The sequence below is a fragment of the Coenobita brevimanus genome, chromosome 115, assembly GCF_032717465.1.
Source record: "Coenobita brevimanus isolate Jiangsu-jjx chromosome 115, ASM3271746v2, whole genome shotgun sequence".
NCBI lineage: Eukaryota > Metazoa > Arthropoda > Malacostraca > Decapoda > Coenobitidae > Coenobita > Coenobita brevimanus.
The window spans coordinates 15,700,967-15,717,276 of NC_137068.1; the positions used below are offsets into that span (position 1 = coordinate 15,700,967).

General features: G+C 42.4%; 1 protein-coding gene across 1 annotated transcript; it reads left to right on the forward strand.

Moving 5' to 3' along the window:
• The first annotated feature begins 466 nt into the window (after positions 1-466).
• LOC145418554 (uncharacterized) lies at positions 467-826 on the forward strand. The gene has a single exon (XM_080286922.1). The coding sequence runs from the start codon at positions 467-469 to the stop codon at positions 824-826; it is 360 nt and encodes a 119-aa protein (XP_080143048.1).
• The last annotated feature ends 15,484 nt before the right edge of the window (positions 827-16,310 follow it).

Consider the following 16,310-nt stretch of genomic DNA (forward strand, 5'->3'; position numbering starts at 1 on the left):
GTGTGAGAGTCAGGCTGACGGCTTCCAGGGACATTGTCACATATTCACACGATCAAGGCCATGTGCACCTTGTCATCCCCAAAGCTCTACACTCAGTACTTCAAGGCTTGAGCTCTATGTTGCGGAGGGCTAGGCAATCTGGCCTGGAGTGGAGGGTGACCTACCTCATCATAGAGCTTCGTGTTCCTCGTGTGACACTCATGCACCCTCGCTGCCACCGGAGTCACTCACCCTCGCCCCACCTGCGGACTACCAGTTCCAATTAACTGAAGTGGACATGTTCCAGGTGGAAGGTCATGTTTACATGGCGTACACTGACATGTTGAAAGGATGGTTGGAGGTGGTGCATTCCCCACACAGAGCTACATCCACCAAAATCAAGTCATAGTTGTGGACCTACCTCATCTGGTGGGGGGCCCCTTGACAAATCTCCACAGGTGGCATAACAAACATCATCAATGAAGAGATGGAAGCCTTCTTCAGAAAATGGAGTGTGGCCATATGCCTTTCATCTGCCCAGTACCCACAGTCCAATGGTCATGTAGAGGTGGCTGTAAAGACCACCAAGAGGGTGATACGGGACAACACAAGCAGGAGTGGCAGCCGTGATACAGACAAGGTCTTGTTGGCCCTCCTTCAGCACCTGAACACCCCTCTCCATGGGGTTAATAAGTCCCCCGCCCAACTGGCCATTGGGAGGCAGCTCTGGGATGGCGTACCTACTGCCAGGTGGCACCTGCAGGTGGATAGGCACTGCAAAGGCATGAGAAACAGGTGGCCAAGATGCAGGAACAGCTGCACACCCATGATACCTCTAGGGAATTAATGTTGCAGCAGCCTGGTCAGCACGTCTGCATCCAGAGCCAGGCCTCCAAACTGTGGGATAGAACAGGCATTGTGTCAGAGGCTCTACCTCACAGACAATTCATGGTGCAGCTAGATGGTAGTGGCAGCCTTCTTAGCAGGAACAGGCAGCACCTGCAAGTCAGTGCAGCACCTTCTAATCCCACACACCTGGTGCACCCCACACAGGGTCTTGCACCACCCTCAGCCCCATCCGCCAACCCAGCGCCCTCAACAGAGTCCCGTATGCCACTCTCAACTGTTCCAGGACCCACAGCAGGTGGTTCAATGGCCCACGTGACTAAATGACTATGTTGTGCAGTTGTTAAGTACTGTGTAGTTCATAAGTTAGCCTAAGCATTATATATACTGAATACTATTATGTCTGTATTATGATTTGATTTTTGATTATATTAGGCACCATTACGCAACTATGGTATATATTATGTCTTGTATGCAGCTTGTTTACCATCACATGTTAGTATTAAATGCAATGTCTCTATAATCTCCGCCCCTGCTAGCACACAGATTTACCATGCATTATGTATCATTTTTATATATTTTGTTACATGAAATATTGTTATGCCCCATTATTTTTTGACTATTACCATTCTGACCCATTTCCTAATTGTGTTATGTCATATCACAAATCCTCTTCAAGAGAGGTCATCTTGGAGGAGAGATGTAAATTATGTGCATACGAGATGTTCAGCAGGTAGCGCTTGCAGGCGCAGCCGTTATGTAATGGCCCACAGGGAGCCAGTCTACTGCCAGTGCAACGAAGGGTACACGCATCCTAGAGGTCTTCTTACCCTACATCTAATCAGATAACAACCCAACAGTAATCCTCTGGCAATCGCAGGCATACGATTGCAGCTTCACCAAAACAGAAAAGAAAAGTCTGTGGATTTCGCTGTTTACTCCTACCAAGTTAAATATTACACTAGTATTCTGAAGCCTGATGTCAGGGGCATTATGATGGCGAAGGTCATTGAGAATAACAGGTCTTTGAAGAATTTCTAATAGTTGTCCATTAAATATCCGTTCTCTTTGTTGAGGGTAAGATAGAAAATGGTGGATAATGGCAAGCTAACAAAAACGTTATATATATTTTTAAAAATCATCTGGCAACTGAAGACACATTATCGCAGCTTCACCAAAATTATCAATGAAGAAGTCATATATCCCGGGATACTGCCCACAAAGTTTGGATACAATTTACCTACTTGCTTTTGAGATTTATTGGGAACACACACACACACACACACACACACACACACACACACTATCTCCTCGCCAGGTGGGCAATAAATATGTCTACTGCTATGTTTAGGATAAGTGTGATATCCCGGTACTGAATGCTGGCGGTGCTGGCACCAGTCATGAAGTCATTTACTATTTCCTAACTTTATTACAATACGAGGCTGACCAATACCCAGAAGTAATTTTTAAAATTGAGAGTATTCATGACTGCATTCCTGAATAGTTATATAATGTATTCGTATTCTCATTCGAATTCATAGTATCTCTTTGGATTGGTATTTATATTCTTAGAAATCTGAAGTCTTCTTATACTCATTCGAATGTGTAAGTCTTGTGTTCACTCCATCCCTGAGCTGGAGTAAAATGACTACTGTATAGTATTTTATCTGGTAGACGTGGTGGCACCGTTATAAACAAGCGGCTCTGCTGCTTGGTTCTACAAAATCCCACAACTTCCTCCCTATCCCCCGAAAGGAGGATAGTGGAACGTGCAGGCCACTGGGTTCACGTAGATAAGCCTGGGACAACAGCCAGATGATACAGGGTGGTCCGTAAATAGCGCTTCACTAGAAACTGGCTTGGCAGTATTTTGTTTGTTGTGAGGACAGCTTAGTCTGCTGATGTGGGCGTGGGTGTGGCAGAAGTAGTAGGAACTAAGAAAATGATGAAAGACACATTTATACCGTTAACTGAGCCGTCTCTATAGCACAAGAGAAGTTGCCAAGTGAAGTGAAAGAAGAGCGTTATATGTATGTGCCACCCTGTACGCACCAGGTATGTGTGTAAGGAGACAGACTAATAAATGAGTCTCGTGCAGTCGGTCGGCGTGAATCTAAGCGGTCTTCTTGTTCTTCTTGCCCCACAGCGCACCAGTGGTTAAGGTGGGTGCTGGTGATGGTGTCCCACTGCTCTGTGGCCGTCGTCTATGAGGTGAGAATCAACACAAACTCCCTAGTATTAAAACTCAGTCAGCCAAGGTATAAACAAGTCTCTCTCTCTCTCTCTCTCTCTCTCTCTCTCTCTGCGGTCACTAATGAAACACCTGTAACTGTCAGCTGTTAATCCTGCATACCACATTACAGAGTGCAGTCAGAAACGATACAGAAAGGTAAGACATGTTCGGTTATTATCACATGCTTCAGAAATTATCGTCAAAAATATAGGGCTTTTCAGAACCTTTGCTCACTTCGTTTTAATTTGAGACCTAATATCGATATCGCTGATGGTTTAAATTTCGCGACTCCTTTTCCTTGGCTATTTAATATACATACAATGTCTTCAGTCTCTTATGGTTTAACCCCTTGTTGCCGAGACTTTCATTTAATTCTCATTTTTGACATTTCAGACGGATTTTGATATGAAGGGGGTTTGAAATAGCCTTCATTAATCCATTCACTATTAGAGGTTTCCCCCAAACTGAACAAGATGTCTATAGGTTGGAAGAATTAAAAAAAAAAAATAATAAATACGTCATTGGCTTGAATGAGCTGTAGGTTGTGCATGAGTGTCTGTATATGCGTCTGTCTTCCCTAACACAGCATCCAAACAGTTCAAAACCAAATTAGAGTTAATATGAAAGCAACAACATACGAGGACAATTATCCGTGATAAGATATTGTTCTGGTGGCTTCTTTATTCTGTAAATTGGATAAAATCCTTTATGGATATTTACTTAAGCATGTAACATCTGTTGTATGTTTATTGTTGCTATCCTCAGATGCTTTTATTTCCTTCCATGGTTGAAATACTTGTTCTTTCCATTATAACTACTAAATGTAACTTGTAGATATAGTTAGTTGTTGGTTCTGTTTAACTCAGGTCTGACTGGCCAAGCAGACCCGTCGACCGCAGGTAATCAACTGCCCATAGGATCCCTGTCCCTTTGATGTCTCTGTGCCATAGTGTGTAATGTGCTGTGCAGAGCTCCATTATGTGTGTTATGTTGTATGGGCCATCTGTGTTTCCACCAGAGCCAAATCTAAGCTGGTAGCTGAGGAGGGCTGGGTGATGACCTAACCAAAGCCTAGCTGGGCGAACTCATTTAGCTCCATTTAAGGGTGTCTCGGATGGGGGGCTTGTAGTATAGTGTTCTTACTGAGGTGTTGTATTGCCCTGCACATAAAGTATGTATATGTTTCTTCATTGCAGAGCAAGAAAGTCTGGAGGTGGGATGTTGTCGAAGAGGGTCTAATAATGTTTGTGTAGTGACTGTTTATTCATTGTTTACACTAAATATAACTAATGCTTCCACTAAACATACCAACACTGTATTTACTTCCACAGATTAATTGCCTGTTTTTCACTGAGTTGATGCCCACTGTGTTTCGATCATTAGGCTTCACCTTCATGGGAGTATTTGGGAACCTCGGTGAAGTGTGTGCACCCATCGTTACTGACATACTGGTAAGATTGGAGTTACTCAGGGGAATTGTATCCATCCATCCACACATACGTCACCGAGTCATTTGTTTCCCCCTTTTAAACATTGGGGCCAGAACTAGGACACTCACTTTGGACATTTAAGGCTCTGACCAGTAATATATGTGCTTCAAACCCCAACCATTGCTTGCATTTAAGCCCTTGAAAGTAACATCGGTTGGAGTGCTTTAATTCACAAGACCATTAGAAGTCCTTTTGTTTCCTATATGGTTACCACCCTTCTTCGAAAATGAATTATAACTGTCTGTTGATGTTGTTTGTTGTAAATAAAGTAGAGTTTGGGAATTACCTCCCTTTGATATCCCAGGACAAAATTGACTATCTCTATATTCATGGGTAGGGAGTCCAAATCTGTGGCAGAGATAACCCGCTTTGAGTCGTCCTTGCATTCACATATGAACACAGTATCAAACAAGATACAGATTTATCAGAGCTACAGTATCTAATGCGTGTACATAAATGCTATGTAAACCCAAGCGATGCCTTATGCCACCATGTCCCAGGGAAGAAATGGGAAATGCTTGTCAAGATATTAATAGTGGATGCCGTTAACAATAGTCAAATTTTTAAACCGTAAAAAGCAGTTTCAGAATGTTGATCTATCTGTTTATGTCTCTTCCCAGACGCCTTAGTCCCGGAAGGGGTGACCACAAACAGATCTCCTCCATGTTGCCATGCCCCCCGCCATTTCACTGCCTTCCTCCCAGCTCACACACCCCTTTCTCAGTATAACTCTCCACTCAATCCCTCCATCTCATTTTTGCCCCTCCCCCTCCTTCTCCCCCTTACTCACATACACTCTCCTCTTTAGTCTCTCGCTTTCCATTCTCTGCACATGACCAAACCACCTCAATGTATTTCTCCAAACGCTTTTTATCACATTCACATCCACACCACAGTTCTTCTTCACTACCTTGTTTGTTAATCTGTCTCTCCATGTAACTCTTCATGTCTCTCTCAAACAGAATTAAAATGACAAGAATTTTGCAATGCCTCTTCGCCTGCGACGACTGTACTTTTATGATGGAAACCTTCATGACTATTTCTTTATAACTGTGACAATTTCTTTCTGGTTATGACTCTTTCTTTACGACCATCATCTATCTCTCTGTCCCTGGTGCAAGAGGCCTGGTTAGCTCAAACTGTGACAATTTGTGCGGTTCGTGTTGCTGAGGAGTGTGAGTGCTTTACCTGTACTCAAGATGAGGATATGGTATATATTTAATTTTTGCCATCTCCAGACAATTTTTATAAACATATGAAAGACGCCTTCGTAGCTGACGGCGTTAACACTAATCTGAATATAGTCGTCGAGAGATAGCAAAAATGAAATATCAAAAAGTCCCTGTAATGAAGGAGTTCAGGTTTAATAGGCAAATTCATTAATAATCCGCTTTACCCCAGGTGCAAGAGGCGTGGTGGGCCCCAACTGTGACGTTCTGTGTGGCTGGTGTCGTCGGGGGTGTGAGCGCCCTGCCTTTGCCAGAGACCAGAAACAAACCTTTACCTGAGACCATTAAGGATGTGGAGAACCGCAGGAACTCGCAACACGCAGAACGAACGCCACTAAAGAAATGCATAACACAATTTACACTTAGCACCATCAAATACCATGAAGCAATCTCTCGGCTGAGGAATGGACAGTGGAGAACTACGCCCGCTGAAAAGTAACCAAAATTGGTGACAAAGGATTGGGTAATAAAGAGATGGCTTTTAACAAACAGAACATTCAACTCCACATGCCAAGGACCAGTCTCATGACTAAGAATTACGTAATGCTTGACAAACTTACAATATCCAGACTGTTTTGGGAAAGGGATTAGTTATACCACGTTTCTGTGCATTCCTTCATCATTTTAGGTATGATACAATTCTGTACAGGTAATTCATGCTATATATATTCATTTGCATATAAAGGGTAATGTATTCATTACAGTCTTTTATACAAACCCCTTCCACAATGGAGAAAGTTTAGTGAACACTTTTTTTTTGTTATTATTTTTTACCCCACTCACTCGGGTGGCCAAATATGAGGATTGTCCCCAACTATTTCATTACCTCACTGAGGTGCTGTACTTTACTGAAGAATGAAATCCAGGACTTAGGGGAGAAGTGTTAAGAAAACGGATTTTGTACAGTGGTAGACATCCCCCCAGCTAGATTTAAAGCAGGGTGGAACCCCCGAGGGCCAACCATCAAGGGGGCGGCAGAGGACCCAGGGTGTCCCACTCAAAAAAGTTAGGAAAAGCTAGTTCTTACCTGCGGCGATAGCCAGCAGATCAATGAGTGGCCAACGTTCTTCTTCCTCTGCTTCTGGCGGATTTGTTAAAAGAGGCCTTGGGAGACATAAAAGTGGTACCATATAAGGTAATTTGACATGGAAAATCCAAATCAGCCATCAGCTGACACCTCAGGTGGCGCGATCTAGTGACAACTTTAGTAAATGTGCTTAAGTCTACTGAGACATTAAAGTGGTCTCATATAAGATTATTTTACATGGAGAATCCAAATTTCCTGTCAGCTGACACCTGTGGTGGGGCTATTTAGCCTCGCCGCAGGTCCCAGTGCTATTCTACTCTTGTTAAAATTAGGAACACAAATTCTTTTTGCACAGTGGTGGACCTTCAATCAGGCTAGGTTATCAACATGGTGGGATCCCTGAGGGCTGTCCTCCACAGGGAGATGCCGCTCCTGGTGGTCTTGGCCAAAATTGTTATGGACTGCCAAAGTTTTTAACCAAAGAACATGAAATATTGCTTACTGATAGATGTTCAACCCAGCACATTTTGGGAAGGGTGCAACCGCCGATAGTCGCCCTTCACGGGAGTAGAAACGGCCCCTGACACGGCAATTATGCACCGCCAGGGATTTTAACGTTCGAACACGAAATTTTTGCATATTGGTAGGCGAATACTTTACCCACATGTTAGGCAGGATGGGACCCCCGATTACCACCCTCCACGGACAGGGGCAGGAGGCGGCCCTCAGGGGAGTACAATGCTTTACTTTTTCTTAAACCTAGGAACATGAAAATTTGCACATTGGAAGATCTTTACTGGAGCCACGTTTTAGGCAGGGTGAGACCTTCAAAAGGCACCCCACTCCAAGACAGTGTGCAGTCCTTGGGATTCCTGGCCAAAGCCCTAACGTGTGGTCATGGTTTTTGACCTAGGAACATGAAGACTGTCCTATTGATAGACTTTCACCCCAACCACATGTCATGCAGGGTGAGACCCCCATTAGCCATCCTCCCATGGGGGGGACATCCCCCATGGTGTTCACTTCCCCACCTCTCTCACAAATAATTATTTCTTTCCTCGTACAGTATTGCAGGGAAGGGTAGGCTATCAAAGGTGTCCATCATGTTTAATTATGTACATATCTGAATGGAATTTGATGATTAATGACACTGTACAGTTAGCTTACAAAACAAATTTCTGCCAAATCCTCCCATTATTCTCTTCATTACATCTTATCTAGTGCTTGATATGCAGGAGTAAAGGAGTGTTATGATTGCTTTGCTTCATGAGCGGAGTAATTTTAATTTTGTCAGATTACAAAAACTGAAGAATCAAGGTCAGCTGATTGATGAGCGAAAACGTCCATCAAAACACATTTTGAATATTTTGCTAAACTGGCTGTCAACACACTACATCCAGCAATAGCAACATTGTAAGTGAAGGGTATAATGGCTAAGAACTAGTGGTCAAATTAATGTCAAATTGTCATACTCTTGCCTGTTTTTTGTTACCTAAACTAGAGCAAAGGGACTGAATAGGGAGGCTGCCAGAGATCGAGCAGCGTGGACAGCCGCCATTAGGTGACCAAGGCTGACGCATGCAGGCATGTTGGAGCCTTTATAAACGACTAGTACTTGCCCTCCAAAAGTTTGCAGGACAAAATGATAGCCTTTCCATCACAAACCGTTTGCAAATACCATTATCTCTGATTCCTTGCTGTTATCGAACACAGTGACCAATGCTGACCAAAAAGTCGAGAAATGATTTTCGCATATTTTCGCGTGTCGCAATTTGAGAGAATGTCGTTCCGTCGCGTAGCGCGTGATCGCCAAAAATTTTGGTATTTTTCTGATACTCCCTGGATTTACCCAGATGTAATGCAAAAAGAAGTAGGTCGATATCATTTACCGTTCTCGTGAGAGAAACGAACAAACGCACAGACAGACATACACACAAAGACAGCTTGACTTTATTATGTAGATGGTATACTTGTATTTATATATCGTTTGGTGTAATGAACGGGCCTATGGTTTTACCGTACTGACTGGACGATTTACTTTTCTTGCAACTGTAAGTGGCACAGCAAGCTTCGTTGCAACTTTTCTTAGCAATTTATTTTGCACATTGTACATTACATTTTCTTGTTTGCCTTTTATTTTGTTTTAATAAGACATACATACATATGTCTAGCGCTACTAGGTCAACGCAGTGCTCAAGCCTGCTCACCACTTTAAGGTAGCACTCCAGGAACAGGCTCGTCTCCACCTCCAAAGGACCACCACCATCTTTTCCAGCTGGGGCTCTGGCTCAAGTGGGTCTCAAGACCCTCTTTTTTCCTGCCATCGAAGAGAGTGTGTATGTAATCAACATAGTTTGCATTCGTAACATTCAATAGAGCAATAAGACATGATCCATTCATGATCCACTCATTGCTCATTAGAATCGTAGGAGCCTGGGCTCAGACTGCTTATTTCCTACACTCAAGGTGAGTGCCCAGTCGCTAATCCCTCAGTGGCATTATATGGGTAATAAACCCCAATCATCCCTAGAAAGTAAGTTCTTGTTGGCCACGTCTGGTTGGAGTGTCCTGGCTCACTAGACCACCAGGCGTCTAATTGGTTATGTGGTTACCATCCAACGCAATAAATGATTTCCTGGATTACGGGAAACCACCTGACGCTTCAGCATGTACAACAGGATCACTTGAAGACAGCACTACGTGAGTGGATAGTGGTACACAAGCACATAACTCACTGAGAAAGAGTTGCAACGAAACCTGAGCCAAGCAAAATATGGCATAGTGTTTATAGGATTGTTTTTGTTTTCCAGTATAGTCTGTCACGTTCCTCTTTCTTCCTGGGTATTTTAAGGATCACGCTTCAAAACGTCATTCTTTTCGTTTGTGAGAGGGTTGGCGAAAGTCACTGATAATTTACTGTGTAGGATCTCACTTAACCCTTCGTGGGCAAATGGGGTCCCTGCGGACCCCAGCATGTTTTTAAAATGTTGCCATTAAAGGTCATTTACCTACTTATATTTTGTCTTTTTTTGAAGGTTCTATCCAATAAAATTACATAATCGTTAAATGCAGGTACCTCCAAATTTTTTCTCAAGTTATGTATTTACCATAAAATTACATTAAAGATGAATATATGATTGTATATTTCTGTTTGTAGACTCCAGTATAGAGTACTTTTGCTTGTAATGACTTGTTGAAACTCAGATCATGGTTTCAGAATACCGTTTTTGGACATATCTTACAAACGGATAAAGACAGACCTTTAAAAATGACTAAGACAAGTTAAATTTTCCTTGGCTGTTGTCAGTCTACAGTTTATCTTGTTTCTAACAAACTGGACTTCTGGTATAAAATTTGCCTTTTCGCAGTAACATTACAGTGCACTTAACTAGGATTCTGGGCTGGTGGCAAAGACATACTCGCATGAGTTACAAACTGTTTCACAGCAGTTAGTGTTCTGAAAATGTCAGGGAACAGTTAAACCCCGTGCAAAGTCAACCTGTCATCTCAGTCTTTTGGTGGGATGTGGAAAAGTTCTACCCCCAGCTGAACTCCCAACGGAAAGAGATCTACTCAGGTATGGCCTGCTTAGGAGAGAGCAAGTGGAAGAGGACAGACGTACTATGCTATCAGTTACCTGATCAATAATGACATTGTTCCTGCCCTAATAGGTCAGTGGGAGAAAGCTAATGCTTTATTCAAAGTGCCTGTAATCAACAGTGAAGTTAGGATCAGGACAAGGGTAAAGGTGTTATGGGATGAGGCTATTAAAGTGGCTCTTGGATATGTAAAACTGGAAGTCAAGGACAGACAAAGAGAAGTATCACAGAGAAAGGAAGAGAGAGAGAAAAGGCAGCAGAGGAGAGGAGGAAAAAGAGCAAAGTATCAGCAAAGAGTGAGAAACTGTTTAGAGAAGAGCCAGGTTTTGAACCGGAGACAACGTCCAGTGAGGATGATGGGGATGTTGACGTTTCTTTCCCAGGAGCTTCAACATCAGCCTCTCCAGTGACAAAAAGAAAGAAATACAATACAGAAGACATCTCCAATATAGCTTTGGCCAGTCTTAGGCACCACACAGGGCTCCGGGAGACAGCTGAAATTGCGACTGCTGTCTGGATAGATGCTGGTCTCATCACAGAGACAGACACAACATCGGTGATTGATCACAAGAAAGTGAGAAGGACCCAGGAGAGACGAGCTAGGGAGTTTATTAAAAATGCAGAGGAGAAAATTAGAGAAAATGGAATAACCTGTATCTTCTTTGATGGGAGAAGAGATGACACCAAAATAATATTGGAAGCTGAGGGCAGTAACAGGCTTTTTCCTAGCCTTGTCAAAGAACACTACACAGTATGCAGAGAACCTGGTGGCAAATGCTTGTGGCATTTTGTCCCAGAACAGGCAACAGAAAACAGGAGCCATGCTAAGGTAATTGCTGATCATCTGGTGGAATGCTGAAAGAGAGAGGAGCAGATAAAGCCCTGGTGGCTATTGGGGGTGACAGTACCAATGTCAACACTGGCTGGTCAGAAGGAGTCGTGCATGAAGTGGAGGTAAACCTGGGTAAAAGGTTGGTTTGAATTGTTTGTGATCTGCATACAGGAGAGCTGAGCCTAAGACATCTGGTGACAGGCCTAGATGGCAAGACCCTGAACAACAATAGGTGCTCTGGGATTCTATGATCTATGTTAGGCACTGCCACGGAGTTGGAAATCAATCCTGAATTCACCAGGATAACTGTAGGATCCCCGTTGCCCAACCTCAGTCAAGAGGTCATCAAATCCTCAGCACCGATTAGCCATATGGCTACAGGATTGTCACTGCCACCAGATCAGGAAATCTGCCCAAGGATCTTGCTGTCCTGGAGATTGGACGAGTGTCTCACAGCAGGTGGCTTACCACGGCTTTGAGATTTTGCAGACTGTGGATATCTAAACATGGTTTGAAAGAAGCAAGCCTAAAAAAAACTGAGAATGATACTGGAATTCATTTTGGGGGTCTATATACCTGACTGGTTGAAGTTAAATCTTAGTTGGCTGGATGGTCCGAGGCATGTGTTATACCAACCACAACTTCTGAGTCAGAAGAAGCAAGTGGTAGACATAGTGATGCCAATTGTAGTGAAGCGTTCTGCCTGGTACTGTATGTGCATTGTGAAGCTGTACTTCATGCTATGTTGTGCAGTGATGAACCAGAAGAACGGAGGGAGGCATTTGAAAGCATATGTGCAATAGAGATGAAGAAGATATGGAGACACAGGTTGGAGACTGCAGTGTCAGATCCAGAAAGACACCCAAGATGATTCCTGATGCCACCAAATTTGTTGAGCTCATTGACTGGAACACTCATATAACTGAGCCACCTTTGACAGGAAGGCTTATCACTGCAGCACTCAGAAAGTTTCTGAAGAAACCCATGGAAGTTTTACCCTGGCCATCACACACCCAGTCAGTAGAAAGGTGTGTAAAAATGACAACCGAAACAGCCCAGCATGTCTTCTCTCAAGATATGAGGGAGATGTATATCAGAGACCAAGTGATCAGTAGGAAACTAATGCCAAGGAACAGGAGCAAGGCTGATCTGGCAGCTGTCACTAAATTCAAATACTGACTTAACTATGAACTTGAGTTTTGATGAATAGGCTACTGTTAGTAGGCCATGACACAGATTTTGTTTGATAAATGTTTCTAGACATGTTTATTTTATGTTCAAAAATGTAAAATTTTATAGCTATCATTCATGTGGATTAAGCCTTTTATAAGATTTGAAATTAAAGTTTAGTTTAATGAAGAGCATGATTGTCATTTGTATGTCCTGGAGTCAGTTGAAACCTTACAGATTTTTTAATGTTATACGTTTCTGCTTTATAGGTGACAATTGTGAAATTATGTGTACTTGATGTTTGTCATGTTACATTTTGAAAGGCATAAATAACTAAAATAGTACTATATAGCTAATATAGAATGTTATAAGTTTTGAAAATAAACTCTAACTCATTGGAGAATTTCATTAAAAGCATTGTAATAGTCCAAGTGGGGACATGAAACTAGTGCATAAAAACCATATATCCCGACCTTATTTTAACTTGAAATGTATGTAAGTAGAAATGATATGATATATTAGTTTTTGCCATATTTGACGTCAGCACACCAAAATGTACTATTTGGACACAAGTACCTGTGAAAAATATTAGCAGCATTAATTTCTGATCAGAATTTGACACACCCTACCCTCCCAGTAATGACTAATAATGTCTGTACCAGCAGCAGTGGCTGCAACACTACGCTCATCTGAACACGAACCTCGGTGAACCGCAATCTCAAGTTGCCCATTCCTGCAGTCCACCATCCTTCTTTCAGGACTGGGGGACGTCTGTTTAACTGGAAAGCTCCACCGCCGATCATATTGCTGCCACCACATGATTGAGTGAAGTCCTAGCCAGTTTCACACCGAATTTATCTTAGTGTTGTTGTGATTCCAGGCTAATCTAGACCTGAACCCAGTGGACAGAAGGCTGAAGTTGCTCGTCTCCTGTAGTCTGTTATCCTCTTTTGGGGGTACAGGAAGGGAGCAAGGTGCTGGTTTGAAGCATTGTTGGATTACATAAGAACCTGTTTATGATGACAATGCTATGCTTGTTGACACTGCCTAAAATTTCCAACGGAAATGCTGACTTATAAAAACTGATCGATGATAGATTTAACTGGTCACAAAAAGGTGTTGTGGAAGGGATGTTGACCACAGTATTGTCTTCTTCTACCACTGAGCCACGTGAAATAAGCTGCAACAGGTCCAGAATCAGGGGGCAAGTTAAGGTGAAGAATGAGAAGAGGGAGTAGACGCACACCACTGAAACGTGCTATCAGAAATTGTAAGCTACACAGGATTGCGTTCACAGCTCATACTCTGAATTCCGTCATAGTCGGGACAACTCTAGCTCAGTGTTGTCTCCCGGCTAACACTAAATGATTTTATTCGGCCAAGAGTGAAATAAAAGCCCAAGAGTATTAATACTGTCACCATTAACGTTCTCGCTATAGACCAATGCTGGTATTTGTTCGGGTAAACAATTTAAGATTGCACTCTACTGCATTTTGCTGAATGTTAGGTTATGGGAGCTAGAGTGTTAGTACAGTTATAATATAGTTATTTCACCATAACTTGGCCCAAATTAATGTCCATTTGCAGCTTATTTCACGTAGCCCGGTGACAGAGACAAAACTAAAAACTATACCTCCTTTCCATAGGACCTCTTCGTGACTAAGTATAATATTCCAGTATTAATCCATCCTTACAACTTTTTTTTTTTATATAGATAATGAATGGAGGAAGCAAAAACAAAGGAAAAAAAATAAGTCCATGTGCCCAAAGGCATCCTCCATTCATAATATATTAATAACAACTGGGTTTAAATTGAAGTGGATTAAATGTTTGTGGGAAGCAACTCCCAGGAAGTGAATTCCAGAGAGTAGTAGTTCTGGGGATAAATGAATGTTGATAAGCAGAGGTTCTGCATTGCGGGGAGGAGACTGTGAGTTCATGGACGCTCCCAGCTGCCCGAGTATTTCCGGAGAAAATATGAATGGAAGGCACAATTGAAGCCAGTTCATCAGGGCACTTACGGTAAAAATATCGATAAAATAATGCTAAAGAAGCAACATCTCTACGCACTGATAATGGAGCAAGGTCCTGCGTAATGGCAGGATTATTGATTAATCTAATGGCTTTATTTTTAATTTTGTCCAACTGCCTCAATGCAACCGCTCCACATCCACTCCACAGTGGTGAACTGTATTCGATCTGAGAATGCACATGACATATGTATATTGTGGCCATCTGCTCGTCAATAATGAACTCAAGAACTCTGTAAATGAGTCCCAATTTTTTAGAAGCATTTTTAGCAAGGGGTTTAACATAAGCTGTCCAGCTTAGGTTGGGGTTTAGAGTAGCACCTAGGATATCAATTGTAGTGGATATGGGAATATTGACATCATTTAAAATTATGTGAGAGTCCGAGGGATTCTTTCTGTTGGAGAAATTAATGTATTTAGTTTTCTGAGCATTAAATGAGACCCATTGATTAAAATTAGAAAGGTCCTGGTTCAGAGAAATTGCTGTGTTTATTTGGGAATTTATAATATCAAATTGTGTAAAGGAGGTACTAAATGTGAAAGAACTATGAAGAGTCGAGTCATCAGCATAAGAGTGTATTGGGTTGTGCGTGACAGATAGGAGGTCATTTATATATATGAGAAAGAGGGATGGCAGTTTTAAGTCAGGTTAGAAAAAAATGAGGAGATAAACATTCTAGTGTTAGTCTGATGTTACAAGTCAGCATTCAAGTTGGAGAGATGATATACTGGGGGCAGGATAAAATGAAAAGACCCAGTGCTCCATTTCTTTTTCCTTGATGATCACATGCTTCGAACGAGTGTAAAGGAATGTGTAGCTCGTAGTCTGCTGAATCTTAGGGAAAGGGCTGGTAAGTGTGTGCTCAGAGTAGAACACAAATAATTGGTGTCGCCGTCCTCCTCGTATGATGTAGTAAATCTTCGAACTGTCCCATAAATATTAAACGGTGTGTGTGTGTGTGTGTGTGTGTGTGTGTGTGTGTGTGTGTGTGTGTGTCAGAATACGTCTTTTATACTTCATACTTGCAATTATTTTGTTAACAAACTTTGGTAGACTTTTATCCGTGAAGGCTTTAGAGACCGCCTACAGTATTAGTATTTGTATGAGTATTAGTATAAGCAGTAGAAGTAGTAGGAAGAGGAGGCGGATCAACCCCAGGCTCCTCTGAACATGACCCAGTGGACCACATCATTTACCCTTTTCCTTCAGTCCACCACTCTTCACTCAGGGGGCAGGGAAGTTGCTGAAGGACGCTTGTATAAAGACGCAGCTGAGCCATCTAGTGCATTGGTGCCACTACAGGGAGGCGTCCATCGCGAGCGTCCTTCTGGAAGTACCAAAGCAGGAATGAAAGTTACGCCATCTGATGAGAGGGGATGCCTGTTGTATCTATACCTCTGTCTCTTTACACATTTATCTATCTACCTATCTTTTAATGTATCTATCCATCTGCCTATCTACCTATCTTTCTGTCTATCTATCTATCTGTTTGTCTATCTCTCTATCTATCTATCTGTCATTCAGTAATCTATCTCCCTTTAGGAGAATAGGGACCTGAGGCTAGGCTACTTGGTACAGACATTTAAAGCGAGAGTGACCAGTCGCTCGACCCTTAGCTGAAATATATGAACACTAACACCCTACCACCCCTCAGATGTAATTTCTCTGCGATTGGAGTACCTTAACCCACACGACCACCAGGCGTCCAGTTGGCTATGTGGCTTGAACATAAAATGGTTAATGGATTCCGGAGGTACAGGATACTGTCTGGCTTGTCAATCACCGCAGTCAGCTGAAGGTAGCGCTGCATGAAGTGAGGGAATGGTGGGTGGCCGAACTTACCACACACCTGTACACACTATAATTACTATAAT

What these genes read in the sequence shown, in the direction of transcription:
- LOC145418554 (XM_080286922.1), top strand. Translation starts at nt 467, where the DNA reads ATGGAAGCCTTCTTCAGAAAATGGAGTGTGGCCATATGCCTTTCATCT.